General features: G+C 39.2%; 2 protein-coding genes across 3 annotated transcripts in view; both read left to right on the top strand.

The window, feature by feature from the left end:
* The window catches only part of dlg4a (discs, large homolog 4a (Drosophila)), a 40,721-nt gene extending 35,068 nt beyond the window's left edge, over positions 1-5,653 (top strand). The window contains exon 22 of the mRNA XM_077546259.1: positions 1,788-5,653. Coding sequence (XP_077402385.1) covers positions 1,788-1,894 — 107 coding nt within the window. The 3' untranslated portion in view covers positions 1,895-5,653. The remainder of the gene's footprint in view (positions 1-1,787) is intronic.
* A 7,145-nt stretch (positions 5,654-12,798) lies between these two features.
* Positions 12,799-17,613, top strand: part of ephb4a (eph receptor B4a) — a 41,054-nt gene continuing 36,239 nt past the window's right edge. Inside the window, exons 1-2 of one of the 2 annotated variants that reach the window (XM_077546471.1) lie at positions 12,799-12,952; positions 13,383-13,568. In XM_077546471.1, coding sequence (XP_077402597.1) covers positions 13,490-13,568 — 79 coding nt within the window. In that variant the 5' untranslated portion in view covers positions 12,799-12,952; positions 13,383-13,489. The remainder of the gene's footprint in view (positions 12,953-13,382; positions 13,569-17,613) is intronic. The other variant, XM_077546472.1, reaches the window with a different exon arrangement.

Raw genomic sequence — 17,613 nt, 5'->3', positions numbered from 1 at the left:
AGCTATTTTAGACCCAGCACTCTTAAAACTGCTGGGTCAAAAATGACCCAATTTTGATCAAAAATTGGACCGACCCACTACTTGGGTAAACTTGACACAATTTCTGGGTTGTTTCGTACACGACACTTTTGTGTAAAAAAAAGTTTTAAAAAAAGGAACGGTGCTCTACTTGGGTTATTTTTGAACCAGCAGTCTAAGAGTGCTAGGTAAAAAAAGTTTTTAAAAAAATAAAAATAAACAATTTTGGTTTAAAAAAATAATAAGAAGAAAAATCGACCAGCTACTTGGGTCAATTTGACACAATTTCTGGGTTGTTTTGTACATAACAACCCAACTTTTTTTTGCACATAAGAAAGCACAACGACCCATTTTTTTGGGCGCAAAAGAAAACAAATAATTGGGTTGAGGTATACAAAACAACCCAGAAATTGTATTTGACCCAAGAAGCGGGTCGGTCCATTTTCTTCTTTTTTTTCTCCAACCAAAATTGTGTTATTTTTGACCCAGCACTCTTCAAACTGCTCAGTCAACAATAACCCAAGTAGCTGGCCGGTCGTTTTTTTTTTAAACCAAAATTGGGTTCTTTTTGACCCAGCACTCTTAGAACTGCTAGGTCAAAAATAATTTTGGTTAAAAAAATAAAATTGAAATAAAATTTAAAAAATTGGACTGACCGACCACTTAGGTCAATTTGACACAAATTTCTGGATTGTTTTGTACACAAACACACACTTTCTTTTTTTTTACAAAAGAAAACAAAAAATATGCTTTTGATACAAAACAAATTAACCCAAGTAGTCCTTTTTTCTTCTTTTTTTTTTTTACCAAAATTTGATTATTTTTGAATCAGTAGTTTTAAGGGTAAAGCAGATGGAGTAATGGTAATGCGTGACTGTGGGTAATTCTTCTTGTCAAGTAGGCAGACAGTAAATACACAATTGCACAATTGAATCATAGCTGACACACACATATATATATATATATATATATATATATATATAAAACCATCAGTTTTCCCAAAAGTATGGCGTGGTAACTTCATGTATTTCACAATTATTCCAGGTATTTCTCCAATCCTGATACTTTGGTATTAAATGAGTCCACTACCAAAGTTTGGGGGGTGAATAATCATTAAAAAAAAAACTGGAAACATTCTTGGCCAAATGTCTACTAATCACCGTTCATACAGTACATACAGTATGTCAAAACTGTAGTCAGGTATTTGCTTCAAACAAACCCATTCTCAAAGAAACCTAATTTACTTGGTGCAGGTAATAATGTGTGCACCTGTCAAAACAGAAAGGAAGGTGCAAAGTTGTCTCTCTGTGCATGACTTTCATGCTTACCAGGGAATTTGGGTTATGGCAACACCAGATGGTAAACGTGAGCTAAAGCATCTGCATTTGCACCCCACTGCACTTTTAGTCATAAAATTGCTCCATTTAATGCAAGAGAGATTTTCAATACAGATTTTAGTACACATTTCCAGTTCATTGCACAAGCTTATTTGATCACTCCAGATGGCTGGAATATGTGTTTTTTAAACTCTACCAACAAATGTGAAAAGATGCGCCTTTTGCAACAATGAACGTTGCATTTACATTTTTGCCGCACGACTTTTGACAGGCCTCAGAATGGTTTAACATTTAAGAGACATTTTCAGGGCAAATACCAGCAGTTGGAGGAATATAAATGAGGCCGCACACCTACAAGATTCTAATAGTGTCGGCACCTGCTTTCAAATCGTGAACATATTTTTGATTCCCTTCTCTTTCCCTGTCCTGCAGCTGTTGTGGATGGGGATAGCTTTGAAGAAGTCTACCACAAAGTAAAGACAGTGATCGAGGAGCAATCAGGGCCTTACATTTGGATTCCCACCAGGGAGAGGCTGTGATGCCCCCCCCCTCCTCCTCCCCGCATATCATCTACCGACTCACGCCACCCTTCACCGCCAAGCCAGCCTCGCCTCCTGGGCCGTCCTCCAGAAAAGTCCGTGCTTGACTGAGGAAGACAGATAACAAAAACACAGGAAGTGACACAGTGAAAATGATAGCAGAAAAAGACTGACAGACACTGATGTGTAATTAGACTGAAACAGACTTAATTAGTATTCCACGTTCATGAGTTCTGAGGCCATGTTCACACTTGGCACTAAAAAGCCATTTCACCCCAAACTGGGGACACGGATGTCTTTAAGCCAGTTGGTGTCAGACGCTTTTATGTGAATATGACGGGAACCACCTCAGTTTTTGGTTCCTCAGTATCTAGCAGGGCGAGAATTTTCCTCACATACACTTGAGTCTAATCAACGGGACTAATTCCAGATTCATTTTGGTGTCAAGTGTGAACTGATGCATATCTCATCTGAGCAGAGATTAAAAGGTAGAACAGGGTGACATGGGTGGACCCCCAAGGTAGTTTGAAGCCTACACCTGAGATGAAGGTGCCCTAAAAGACTATGGTTACCCCCATTTTTTTGTATACCATCTGCTGGCTATCTGTCCACTCTGCCTTGTTTCCGGACAGATAAGGAGTGTGGGTGCTGCTGAGATCCTCAAGACCAGACGAACGAAGTCTTCTACGGGCTAATCAGTGGGGGCGGGTCTGAGGGGAACTCGGAAAATACAACCTCAGTGCCCAATAACACCTGTCAAATATTGTGAGGCACTCTTATTTAAAAATGATTATAATGTGGAAAAAATAAATATGCATTGTGCATGCATCCTCAAAGACAATGGATGGACAGGACACAAGAAAGGAACTTGTAAGGAAAACATCCTTTCAAAAGTCAAGTTAAAAGCAAAATCAACCCCAAAATTGTATGTGCCTCCACTAGTCTAAACATTCTAATTAATCTCGCGTTTGTGGATTGTGAATTAAGCAGCAAAATCCACCTGTTTTTATACATTTTAGGGGGCGGCCATTTTGTCACTTGTTGTTGACTAAAAATGGCATCACAGTTGCACAAGGTTTAACCAATCACCTCACAGCTTCAGAAAACAGGTGAGCCGTGATTGGTCGTTACCCACGGATTCATACATAAATTAACTATAAGTAGACCCTTCACGGCTGAAAACGTTGCCACTGTTACTGACATATTCTGTTATTTTTGGGCTGAAAACACTGTTTTGCGTACGATCCTTGTATAGATTATTGAGAGCCTGTAAAAGAGTGAATTTCACTGTTTGCATCAACCATTCAGATTAGATTATTTTAATATCGGGAATTGTGACTCACAAGAGGGTAGGTTTACATTTTCAAAAAAAAAATCCTGATTGGCTAAACCTTCACTTGACCGTTGATGGTTCTGACAACATGACACAGCCGAATCTGTGAGTAGCACCCGGAGATATACATGATAAGAGAAAATTAGGTCTTTTTTTTTGGTGGTGAAATGTACAGTAGTGGTTCTCCCAGACTTAATGGTACAACCATATCTCATATGTGGTGGCCTTTTCCATAGAGTGAGAAAATAGCGTGAAAACGCAATAGAGAAATCAATATATTCAAGTTAGGTCAGCTTAGTGAGTGGCAACGTAAAATGGCCCCCAAATCTCCCAATGGTGAGTAAGCGCCATCGTCCGTCCATTCATATATCAGTCCGTGCCGTTACCCGAGCAACTGTCATGTTCAGTCGACAGCAAGTGGCAAAATGGTTGCCCTCTGAGATGTATAAAAACAGGCGGTGAACAACATGACAACTCATTAATGTATTCAAGTTAGACGAGCTTAGTGAGTGGTAACGTAAGATGGCCACCAGCTGCATTTTTAGTTCCTTCATATATAAGTCTGTCATTACCTGAGCCCTGAGCAACTATGATGTCATTTCCAGTCGACAGCAAGTGACAAAATGGCTGCCCTCTGAGATGTATAAAAACAGGCGGTGAACAACATGACAACTCATTAATGTATTCAAGTTAGACGAGCTTAGTGAGTGGTAACGTAAGATGGCCGCTAGCTGCATTTTTAGTCCCTTCATATATAAGTCTGTCATTACCTGAGCCCTGAGCAACTATGATGTCATTTCCAGTCGACAGCAAGTGACAAAATGGCCGCCCCCTAAGATGTATAAAAACAAGTGAATTTTGCTGCTTAACTCATATTCCACAAACACAATATTAATCACAATACCTTGTCTGGACTAGTGGGGCTGCATAGAATATATTTTAAGGAGAAATTTGGATTTGACTTCCGCTTTAAGTCGAGCGTGGGCGAGCTTTTTAAGCATGTCTCATGATGAAGAAGAGCGACACGGTCACTTGTGAGCAGAGCAGAAACTCTCGACATACATTTTAGCCTCTTATGCACACACGGCCACGCCCGTCCACACACTCGTGCACCGAAAACATGTATACTTGTAACTTAATCACACCCCCTCAGTCGGGGTGGGGGGCTGTCTGTTCTGACCTTTTGTCTGGTCACAAACCCGGATGAATGTTATCAACTCTCTGGGCACAAACAGCAGAGCTTGAACGCACCCGTCACTCTTACGAGCCAATCCCTCGGCCACAGACGTTCACGCTGATTTCCGGTGGCCGTACTAAAAGCCATGGTGTCATGGTGTGTGTGCGCGTGTGCGTGTGTGTGCGTGTGTGTGGGAGGTACAGGTCTTCTTTTACTCTCTTGCTTCCAGTTCTACTCTGCTTTCTCCCTCTTGTGACCATACACATTACAGCTAAGTCACAAATAAATGGTCTATACATATATATAAATACAAATATAAATATATATATATACACATATATCTTTTTTATGACAATTTCTAACAAGACTATAGTCTGTAAAAAAATATAAAAAAAATAAAACACACACACAAAATATGTTCCATTGGTTCCTTTGTTTAAATTAGCAGTTTGGTTTGCGGGATTTACTCACTCAGCAAAAAGTTCCACGTTGATGTAAAGGAGACCTCACGAGTATATTTGACATGTCAGTCATTTGTTGGAAGCCAATGGAAACTTTATACAATGCAGATATGTGTGAGTGTGAGAAAGTCTATAAAATATGAAATATAAATGATACTATAAGAGAATAAATCTCCTTTATGACACCCACAATCGCTTCTAATGTATAATAGATAAATGGGTGGTGTGCGTGCGTACATGTGCCAGGGAGACTGTAGTGCAATATGGTTATGATGTTATGCAAAGAAGAAGGTTATATGTGTGTCCAGATTTCAAATTATTTATTGCACTGACAGCATTTTATGCCACAGGTAAAAAGGCGAAAAAGCAAAAGAATTTTAAGGTTTTATGAGCATGTGTTTGTGTTGAGTTGTTTTTCATTTTACTGAATTCTAAGAGTGCAGGTTAAGTATTGACATTATTTGTTGTTGATTTATTTGATTTGATTTTTTTGCACACTGACTTCCTTCAGCTCACGATGGGTCAGCTGAAGCTTGTTGATGACGGATATCAATTTACATTTTGTTTATTTATTTGGAATCGTCTGTATATTTTTATATTATTTTCCACATTGAGAGAGTTTTTGCTGTAAATATGACGCCGTCTGGCTTTAGAGTTAGGTGTGGACAATGCAGGATTGATGCAGACTACTGGATCCAACAGAACTAGAGCCCAGTTTAACAGCTCCAACAGACACATATCTGCTCACATGCACACACACACACACACACACACACACAAATGTATAAGCAAGCATCCAGTCACAGCCATGAATAGAATGTTTTCAGTTTGTTTATTTGAGGGTTCCGTGTATTTCTTAATATCTCTCTCAGCCATCCATATCATAGTGTGATATTCCTTATTAAAAGAAAGTATATTAATTTTTACAGAAAAGACTGATTATAACAAAGTTGACTGATGCAGAAAACTATATTTAACAATGACAATATCAAGCAAATTAAAATGTTCCAGTTCAGTGAAGCGCTTGTTGTAAATTAGCTATGAAATAATAAAATTAATTTAAAATGCTTTTGAAAATGGACTCCGAAGCCTTGTTTATTTGATGGATGTCAGATCGAAATGTGTTGCGTAATCGGTGTTGTTGTTTGTCGCTGCGACCACAGGAGGGCGCTCCTTCCCCGTTTGTAAACTCATGCTGAGCTCTTGCCTCCCACCTCCTCATCGCAGCAACCATTTTTCTCTTGACAAAAGCACACCGCGGAGGATCTTTTTGAATGCGTAAAACAATAGCGTGCGTGTGTGAGAGAACATTTGCACTGCTCTCACATAGGGTGATCCTGATTCGAATGCAAATGAATGCAAAAGATGAGAAGTGTCATTTAATGCCGAGACTCGTTAGAAGATTAAGCAGAAGGAAACTATAAGTTATGTAGCACTTAAAACTTAATCGCATTTTATAGTAAAGTCCAACAAAACAAAGAGTAGTGATGAGAAGTATAACCATTGTCCAATAAACAATATACTAACCCGTATACACAAAATCAAACATTTTGTAATATATTAATATTCGGCTTTTGTAGCTAGTCTGTTTCTTCAAACACAGAAATAATAATGATACAATTCTCAAAATTTATATGAAATCACCGTTTTTAGAATAAACAATTTGTGCATCATGATTATTTAATTGCGGCTCCTTCTGGGTGCAGGATATTGCATGTGATGCCACTCAGACACAAACAAAGAAGGCTTTCACAACTACTGTAAGTGACTCATTACATGTGCTAATATTAGAGCAGAAGATAAAGAATATATGCCTGTGACTATTGTTACATTAGGGTTCAAATATATGTTGTTTAAAGCTACATACTATAGATGTTATTCATTGCACCGTCCAGGCGTTTAAGGCTCGGCTTTGTGGTTGTTTGAAACACATAACATGTCATTCTTTGCTTCGTCTTCAGTTTGACAGTAAATATTAACTTTGGGTGGCAAGCCTCTTATTTGAAAATGATGCAAGATATGTGCAAAAGAAGAACAAAATGTATAATTGAAGTCTGAAATGACTAGCAGAATGTGCAGACAACATTGTAAACAACGCAAAGCAGTGTAAACACTGTCATGGACGTAAACACTTTTTTGTAAATACTCCAGCTATAAACAGGATATGGGAGCTTAACACAAACCCATTCATCCACTTTCTGCTTTATTTATTGGGGGAGGACGTCGTCTCCTGCAAAAAGAAGCATCAATTAGCTGATAACAGACGATAAGGCAGAAAGATGGTCGAGTCGAGAACAAGTATGGCTGATATCCTCCTATCAGCCACGAGCAGGTGTCCACGGCAAACAGACCGCCGTGGAATGCGTCGTGCCGGCTGCTGTGACATGCGCACTTCTGTTCTTTCCGAGACAGACGGATGACTAGAAAATCATCGAAACGACTTCTCATTCCCCCTCAACTGAAAACACTCATTGCCACATAAAAGTACAGTAGTACATTTTGCTGTATGTGAGCAAATATTATTAGTAAAAGTACAGGCGGTGGCCAATCAAAAGCCTGGAGAAAGTAATTTTTAATGATTGGAAAGTTGAGTAAAATTCTTTGAAAGTTTAGGTCAGGGGTGCTCAAGTTGGGTCCTTTGGGTATTTTCTAATGATTTCCAAGTTGAAATTGTTGGGAATATGAGAATACTGATGAGGATCGAACCCACAACCTCCTAGTTAGGAGACAACCCCTCTACCCATGAGACATGCCGCCTCCGTTATCGTAATTTAGAGAATAACCTTAACCAGGGGTGCTCAAGTTGGGTCCTCGAGAGCCCCTATGCAGCCTGTTTTCCATGTTTCTCTCCACTAACGGATTCGTGATCAGGATTGTTATCAGGCTTCTGCAAAGCTGGCTGGAGGGAAAACGTGGAAAACAGGCTGGATAGGGGGTTCTCGAGGACCCAACTTGAGCACCCCTGGTTAAGGTTATTCTCTAAATTACGATAACGGAGGCGGCATGTTTCAAGGGTAGAGTGGTTGTCTCCTAACTAGGAGGTCGTGGGTTCGATCCTCATCAGTATTCTCATATTACCAACAATTTCAACTTGGAAATCATTAGAAAATACCCAAAGGACCCAACTTGAGCACCCCTGACCTAAACTTTCAAAGAATTTTACTCAACTTTCCAATCATACTAATCCAATTAAAAATTACTTTCTCCAGGCTTCTGATTGGCATTTTGTGACAAAATCATTAGAAAATACTCAAAAACTTCCCCCTAACTGCTTTTTTCAAAACCTCTTTTTTTATTGACCCGATCATGATAGTTTCCGTACGAACAAAAGGCTGAAACTATGTTGGTAATATATGTCTTTAAAGTTACCCGTGGTCGCATGGTCATGTGTTTTCTCTTTAATTTGGAAAATTTCAAGCTGTTCCAAGTCAGAAATGCTGCGCTAATTTAGTGCACGCATCCTGTCATTGCTGCCAGCAAGCCAAATAAATCTTAGAGAAGAAGCTTAAGGAATGCTTCCAAATTGTATCATTAAATCAAGCCGGTGATTAGGATACAATTTCAGTTCCCACGTAAGCGAGCGTAGAAGCTAGCAAAGCGGAATTAGCGTGATGATTTGGTTCACTATGCAGGATCAAGGTAAAATTCTTTTCATGTCATCCTGTTACATTACCAGGAGAAATTATTGACTTTCTTTTTTTTTTTTTTTTTTCAAAAGAGGCTGATTTCATCACTCTGAGTCTACAGTGCTTGACTGAAAAGGGGAAAAACTTGGATGAAATAGCGGCTGATATATGAGCATCCTGGTGTGTAGTGGAAACCCGAGCCAAAAAATTGGAAAGGAGGATTTCCGAGGCCACTTAAAAGTGGTTGACTTCTGTCTGAAACCATTGAAGCAGTGCAGCGTTTCACAAACGATCAAAGACTGTGTCATCATCACCAAACCAAAAGGCACAACAGTTGTCATTTGGAGCTTTTACTGTCTCCTTCCCCGAGTGCCGCAAAGCATTCAGTCCAAAAATGAGGTTTAATTAATTACATGTCACACGAATGTTTCCATTGCATGAGATATTTGATGTGTGACTTTTTTAATTCCGCACATATTTTATAACCAGCATTGCATGGTTAGCTTACAAATTCAAAAAATTCAGCTGCTAGTCATCAGTCTCGGGAAAATGGCGACTATCAGCGTCATTTGTTACCTCCGTTGCAACGTGACAGCTCCAGTAGGGAGTCGAGACTCAAACAGCTGCCTTCAATTGTCATATTCTATTATTTACTTCAGCCCCTGAGCTGCTTTAACTCATTCATTCTTTACGTCAACCGCCCCCCCAACCATTTTTTAGGCCTATTTGGCCCATGAGGCCCCAGCTGGCCGTTTCGAACCGTGCACGCATTTGTTACGTGTTGGTCAATCTGGTTTATGTCATGTACAGCTCTATATCTGTATACCATGGGGAGCTAACAGACATCAGTCAATTCATATGTGATATTTTATCCTATTCGAGAAGGGCTCCATTTTTTTTTGTTTGCGGATGAGAAACACACCTGACGAATTGGGTTTACATTGTTTTTCCCATAGAATTGCTTTTCTGTCACCCAACAGGAATGGATGACGGCATAAAGCTTTTGTCGGTGGATAAAAAACATTTCTCAACAGAAGTCAAGATCATTCAGCCATTTTCACAATTTGAAACCACCCTTTCCCCAATTTTTACCCCCCTGTTTAGCTGGTTTTGTGAAAGTGACCAGCCCAGAATAAGAAGATAAAAAGGCAGTATCGGAGGTGGAGCAAACGAATGCTAAAGATGTGTGAAGTTTAACACTCAACAAACACTTTCCTACCCCTTTTGTGTTGAAAGCAATTGTCACTGGCTGACTGATATTGTGTACGTCACACAACTAATTATCTCTTAAATTGCCTGTAAACTGAAAATAAATGTCTTTGATATTTGCCACAACAGAGAAGAATGTTCTTAACAATGAACCTTAGCAAATTTGATTGGTTAAGAGAATGTGCGATTAATAAGGCTTCAAAATCTTCAAAAAAATGTTCTTTGGTCCTTCCTCGGGTCTCCTGACGGCCTCACGACTCTGGCTGGAAGTGTTCGGTTTAGGTGAACGGTATGGGATTTTTTTATAGGTTTTAGGTGAACTAATGAATACACACACACACACACTCGCACGCACGCACATACACATTAAAAAATAAAAATAAATAAAAAATAAGGCTTCAAAATCATGAAAAATCAAGGTGATTAATCTCTACCACGAAACCACGCCCTAATGAAAAATAGATGATACTTTGTTTAGCAATTGGGTGAGGCCTACACATCGCACACCTACGCAAGGTGCTAGCGACCAGCTAGCTCACAAGCTAGCTCACAAGCTAACAATCTCCATTGGTCGGTGGATTAATGGCGGGCTCTTCCTCGCTTGCAAATTTAAATATTGACACCATCTATCTATCTATCTATCTATCTATCTATCTGCAAAGGCAGCATTCCAATTTGAACTCGTCTTTCTATAATAGGATTGGACTTGTCGTAAAAGGGCAGGAATTGTGTAAAGAATACAGCTTTGAGTGTGGCGTTAGCTGGCCCCTCTGGCCCCATATTTAAGTGGCTGGAATTAGCCAGCCACCGCCCCCTAAATGCAGCAATCTAATCCTATTCATTTTCCACGGAGACAAAAGACATCTGTCCAGCAAGCTACCTGTCTTCTCTCTAAAGTAAAAAGCCTCCCTGCATGCCGTCTTCTCACAAGCACCCATATTGATTGGCTTCAATGAAGCGGAAACACATTTAAACCGTTTTTTTTAATCTGATTTAGGGTGACAAAGTCTGCTCTTGACCTGCCTTCTTCTTCTTTTGAGAAGAGGCTGACAGATGATCACTTTTCAGAATTCCCTCCTTGACAGAACTTGAAGAGGAATGGAAAAATATCTTAGAGTGGGATGATATGTTCTCCATGGCTGCAGATTCCTTTCAAAGCACTGCAAGAGATAAGTCGGTGCTCTTCTTCTTGGGTTTGTTGTTTGCGGTGTCCCCACAAGGCCTGCTTGGCCCACATATGACAGCTTTAATCGACAATAGCTTGAACTCTTTCACAAGCGAGCTGGAGGTGATGTCAATATGACAGAGCCATTGAAATGTATTGAGTTTCTCACTAATTCAGCTTCTGCCAAAAACATACACAAGTCGAACCCCCCAAAAACAAGAAAGACGGGTCCCGCCTGGCCAAGATTAAACCCTGCCTGGCCTTGTTAGTCAGCTGAATTTCTAATGTCTTATTTATATTTTGTCATTTAGACTTGAAATTTGCATTTGCTATTATTAATGCAGCTTTCACTGTATTTTTTTTCACCAAAAAGTTATTCAATCCATTCCCACTTGAGAAAAGGACTCGTTAATTAGATTAAAAAAAGAGCCTATTCTGCATCACTGATGTAATGAATGTATAATGTTATGGTTCTCATTAAAAAATGCTATGTTCAGATGGCTTGTTAGAAAAACATTGCACATTCCAGAAAGATGTCATTAGACGTACAAGTATCAAAGCAACCACTGAGTTAGTACAAACGCATGAAAGCTCATTTCGAATGCTGGCAGGGTTTAATTATGCAACTTCAATATTATCTCAACAGACTCTTTCCGCAGACTCTAGCTTGTGAATATTGCAGAGGCTGCAATGCCTATATTTGGCAGAATGGAAATATTGTACACTAAGTCCAGTATCTACATTTCACAGGCTCCAGCCATTTAAATCCCAGGTTAAAGGTTATCTGGCCTAAGGGATTGTCCTTGAAAGCTGTATTCTTCAGGCCTGAGCATGTATTGTGGCCTAGAAAATCAGATCGCTCCCCCCACCGCCAGCAGAACCAAGATGAGGGCCAAATTCAGGACAGAATCGGGCCAACTAAATTGGGATAGAGTGATAGTACCCACGTCGACCACCAGGTTTCATCTTGCACATGCAGTGGCTTGCTCGTTATGTTGTCAAGAGAAACTAAAAACGGAAATAAGAAGAATTTTACTTCAAAATAAAACAGAGGGTTTCTTTCAAGGCGTCTGTGTGGGAATAAACAAATGACACAATGAGATAGGCAGTGACACACCTATGAATTGAAAGGATGCAAAGAGCAATTTAGGAGTGTCACCTAGGTATGATATACTCCCATTATAGTCACAATAAAATTGAGACCTTGTTCCATTGGTGTGAAAAGTAAATGTGTGAAATACCAAGAGGATAGTTTCACCCTGTCTGTCCTGTGTGACTGGCATAAACCTTTTCATAATTTTGGGTTGCCTGTGTTCTGTTTTTATGTGCTATCAGCAAATGTGCATACACCATATTTGTGCCACTCTTATTAAAAGTTGAATTTCATTACTATGGAATTTTGTTGCAACATCAAGAAAACGTTTTGTTCAACAAAAAAACAACAATATCTGTCCATCCGTTCGGTTTGCAGACTGTGGATACAATGTGGAATGGTTGCTTTCCCCTTGTGGAGCATAGATAAACAAACACGGCCAGTATAGAATCTTCTCTGAACATAACATAGGCTACATGATTTCTGGAATGTAAAATAAAAAATGAAATACATCCCCATCACCAGAGATGCAGATTTTCAAACGTATTAATATTGTGCCAGTTGCTAGAGATGAAAGTTAATAAAAACAAAAACAGCAATATAACATCCACATACACTTATTTAAAGCGCTGCCTCCAAGAAAAACTCCTGACAGTGTTAAGTTTTTATCACCAGTTCAAATACCTTTCTTTATGGAAACCAGTCGTTCTATTTTAAACGAGTCGAATATAATACTGTAACGTGTGTGGTCTTGCTTTTATTATGATGGTACTTTTCCGGAAGTAGTCCGTGATATCCCCTGGTGACAGCAGTGGGCGGAGCTTGCTAATGCTGCCTCCTGCCTTCCGCTGGACTCTGGACGCTGCGGTGAGGATGAGGAGAAGTCTCCTGTGGGTGGGCAGCTTCCCCGCACGCGTCTTCAGGCGACACAACTTTCATCAACTGCTTCGTTTCGTTTATAGTCGTTTTTCACCACCTTGACAATTTTCGCCAGGTAAGACCTGTCGTTATCCTATTTTGGATTCCTCTCATTTCACCCTCGACCAAACTAGTGTGGTGCATTTGCGGCTGAACGGCTGAGCACGTTGCCTCCTTTTTTTTTGTGCTGTGTTTGACAAAAAAATGAGCATGAAAGGACTCATAAAAATGTGAAATTCTCTTGTGGAGATTTGGACTTTTTGACTGATCTCTATGAAAATTGGAGACTGTGAGGGGAAGCGCATATTAATAAACAACAAGTTGTCCATCATGACTGAAAACTTGTGATTTTGCCATCAGGACTTTGTCAAGTTGGACTAACCCTCAAATTTATTATTATTATTTTTTATTAATTTTTTTAGTCACACGTATGGCGTCTTATCTTTTTTAAAAGCGCACTCCGGCCAGAGTGTTTTTTGGCTCTCAGTAGTCCACTTTAAATGCAGACTGGTCTGTGGTCAGCGAGAACACAGCCGAGACGCTGGTGCCATCTGATTGTTCATTCAAGGCTAAACAGAGGACACAAGTCCATTGTGCACGATTCGCCATCACTATGGAGCTGACATACAGGATCATTGGCCTGCTGGGATGTGTCTTCCTGGACTGGGCTCCTCTGACTTCTGCTGAGGAAGGTGAGTCACAAGTACTTAGTTTGTTTGTTTTTTTTGTGGTGGGAGGTGAGTTCCACTTTGGTATAGTCCATACGAAAGTGCATGGATACCAAACCGCAAGGAATTTTCAATGAAGCTACTGCAAACATCACTTAAGTTACATTTAATGACAGTAACCATAGATACCACGGTGAAGACGTGCTATGAATCCCAATAGGAGTGTGTGTAAATGTTCGTATCATTTAAGTCGATTTTGATTTCTTATGATAGGCAGGTTCACATTACAGTCAGTTATAATGAGCGAAATGTGTCAATTGTTTAATCGGGTCAGGATCCAGATTCAATTGTTCAACACAAGGTCCCGACTCCTGACCGATATGGATTATTATTTTTTTGGCCGTTGACAATACTGACTTTTGGCAGAAAAAAAATACAGATTACCGATTAATCGTCCGATTAAAAAAATGTCTAATGCATATTATAAACCCCCCCCCCATGCATTTAAATGTGTGTCAATTATCCCAGAGAATATCAGACATCAACTGTAAATTGAAAAACAAATTTCCTTTCAAATTTTAGATTTTTCCTGTTCTTCTAAGGGATTTTTATGCCAATTTCTCCCAATCTTTTGTGAAAAACATTTAATGTTCACCAATGTTTTTTGAAGAATATTTTTAGTTTGCATTGGAAAATAATAATTATAATTTGGCCGATAATTTTGGCCGGGCCTTCTTCAGCACATTATGCAGCAATGGCAATTTGTTGTGTTTGTGCAAGCTCTCATTACATTATGTTACTTTAGATCCGGATCAAAAAGAAAATATATCAGCTTGTCTGCTACATCCTCATAAAGTCCTCAACAGTTAGTGTCTGGTCAATATTGTTTTGGTTTGACTGATTTTGTATTTTGATATAAATCCTTTTGGGATACGGGTTGTGTTTGGATGATCAGTATAGCAGCTGTTTGGTTTGTATTCTAAACACAACCCCCGTGTGGTTCTGTCGTACTGACTATTGATTCCCCATCAGGTTTTTCTGGTTATTGATATTTACACACATATGCACAACCGTTTACAGTTAAGTTCCTTCCTTAAACCCCCTCCTGATATCTGCTGGATGCATTGTGATTAAAAGTTGCCTTCACTCAAACAGAAGCGGTCACATTGTGTTCCGCCAATTCTTTGGCTAAATTCCCAACCAATTCCAGCGCTCCTCATCACTTTTGAACATGACACAATGCATCCCATGCCAAGTTTCAATCAATGCTGCTCGTCAACAGGAACACGCGGAACATGCTTGACTTCACTTATTCTGTGGCAGGAACTCCAATCTGTCAGCTGTCTCTGGAGGAGGGGGTCTTTACGGTGTCTGTTCTACTATAGGAGCACAATGATATAGCTCAGATGAGGTCAGCCGTGCTTTTGTTGTGTGCAGTCAAACATTAAAATGGGAGCATCTACATGATAAAAGTCTCGATGAGCAGTGAAGTTGTGCTGTTGTTGATGCTTTCCAAATGATGACATTTTAAGCAGATTTTTCTTTTTCTTTTTAAATTTGGCTTCCTATAGATAAAAAATGTTTGTTTGGTGGTTGCGCAATGTTTTTTGTTTTGCTTCATAGCTAGTTGTGTTAGACTAGAATTGCTCCACTTGGCATTGCAAATCATGCAGTTAGGACGCTAACTCCCACTGCAAATATAATGAAAATAGCAGAGGTCCCAAAATGGAACCCTGTGGAACACCATCAATTTTTCCGTTATTCTGTTAGTCTGACCACTTTCTTTTTTTTGCTCAAATTATTTTTACTTTAGTTTGATCGATTCGATTCTTTGGCAATTTTTGTCTTCTAATTTATTTGTTTGGTCTTGTGACGTATATCACATATGGCTGGGTAATAAATCAAATTAATTGGATTAATCGTCATTTAAAAAATCAATCATTAAAAATGAGCTAAATCGTGTAAATGTATTATAATTATCCATTCATTACAAATATAAAATATAATAATAATAATTATTATTATTATTATAAATCTAAAAATAAATATACAAATTATTAAGTTTACATTAAAAGTTATTTAAAATCTGTATACATTTTTGTTGTCTGAACATTTTTCACAGGATTTATTTTTTGAATGAATGAAACCTGTAAATAAATGTTTGCTGGATTTATTACTTTGATTAAAACCATAATCGTCCTTAATGACTGAAAAAAAATGTGATTTTTTTTTTTGGGGGGGGGGGGGCATATCACCCAACCCTAATTACCACATGGAACCAGCCTACAATGCTACTCTCAGAAAGCCTAAATACAGTACTAACGATAATTACAATTTGAAATGGTAATCAGTAAATATTTCATCCTTATTGATGTCAACTTGTCAGCCCTTTAAGCCATGACAGAGACGTGCGTACAAGCTTCCCATAACTTCAATCACGTTTTTGTCAACCGAGTACCCCCCCTTGCGTTGGCATCACATCTGTCGTCATTGACCACGTTTTGGATTCTGCACTGAAGTGAGGGCGGATGATGCTCGCAGCTGCCAAGCCTCTCCTCTTGTATTTTAGCGAGGCCGTAAATGTCTTACTAGATCGTTCCGGGGGCCTGATCTCTTGTCGTTCTGTCCCTGTGAAGATTAAAACCCAGACCTCGTAATCGGATAATTACTTTGGCTGGAAATTTAGAACAAACTTTGAGGGCTGGGGGTTCGAGTAGGAAAGTGGTAAAAACAATAAACAAAAAAAAAAATTTGGCCTCCTCGAATGTATGAATTACTTCATGTATACAAAAGTGCAAAGCTTTCAGTTCTTATAAGACGACACGCTATGCTAGGAGATTAAATTATATGAGTGTAAGCTTTACATGGGCTTCTTTGGTGGCGCTAAAAACCACTTAGAAGATGGCGTCTTTTGTTCACGACCACAATTTGAAGAGAAACACCAAACTACTGTAAACAGACCATTAATTTGCGGGGCATGACAAACCCTGTGATGTGGCGGTGTTCATGTGGATGTTTGTAAATGCCTCGTATGTACTGCGCCTGCTTCTGCCTTCACCGTTTTACAAAATAGGACCATTTTCATTTGAAGCATTAGTTTGTACTCTATGATGTTGTGGTATGACGGTTTGAAGCCATTTTCCTCAGCTTGAGTTAGTGAATCATTTGCTTGATCACGGTGGTTGTTATGGCAAACAGAAGTGTGTTCCATTCAGGTATGTGGACGACAGCAGTGTTTGTGAATGGCTATTGTCAAGAAGCAAGGTTATGGTTATTATAATTTCTGAGAAAATGGCTGACTGTGTCTTACTGACATGAGCCTGCAGTCTCATCTTCAGCAACTGATAGTTTTGTAAAGTTTGCTTTTGCAAAGAGAGCAAAGTCACCAGTCTAGTTTGTTTAGTGGGGGGGGGGGGGGGGTGCTCATTGTGCGGACGAAAAACGTTGACAGCATTCTTTTAGCTGCTATCTAATAGGGAGGAAAAAAGGGAGGCAGTGAACACCCTCATTTTACAATGCATGCAAAACAAAACTGCCTCAGTTGTGTTTGCCTCAATCGGAATGGCATCATTTTAAATTTTTGCAGTTATTACACTCATGGAAATCCTTCCTTTGAGTTTTGTTTACAAATTTATTTCATCAACTGAAACTGTAGGAATGCCTTTTTAACTCTTTTTAACCAAAAAATTATAAATATTTTTAAATAGTACCATGGTCCCAAAAAGTATCTATACGTTTTTTTATGTGTTTTTTATTTATTTAAAGAGAACGCTTGAAGCAATGGTAGTTATTACAAAAATGGCCAGGAGGTGACAGCAGAGTATAAGAGATCAACCAGGGCCATGTTGCAAAAAGCTATTTTCCCCACTAGCTATATTTTCAAATGCTAATTGCTGTAAAATGGAAACAAATAGAACAAACAATTCTTGATGAAAGAAGAGACTCTAATCTTTCTTTTGGTAGGTTCCATGGTTTTATAGCAATAGAACACAATATTCTGTGGGCCTTGCAAAATCAGTCAATATCCAGTAAAACAGCCGGGAGCGAAGGGGGTTGCTTCAGTCAAAAT

Source organism: Vanacampus margaritifer, chromosome 16 (genome assembly GCF_051991255.1).
Source record: "Vanacampus margaritifer isolate UIUO_Vmar chromosome 16, RoL_Vmar_1.0, whole genome shotgun sequence".
Lineage (NCBI taxonomy): Eukaryota > Metazoa > Chordata > Actinopteri > Syngnathiformes > Syngnathidae > Vanacampus > Vanacampus margaritifer.
Note: the sequence above shows the minus strand (reverse complement) of the source record. Positions and strands in the feature narration are given on the sequence as shown.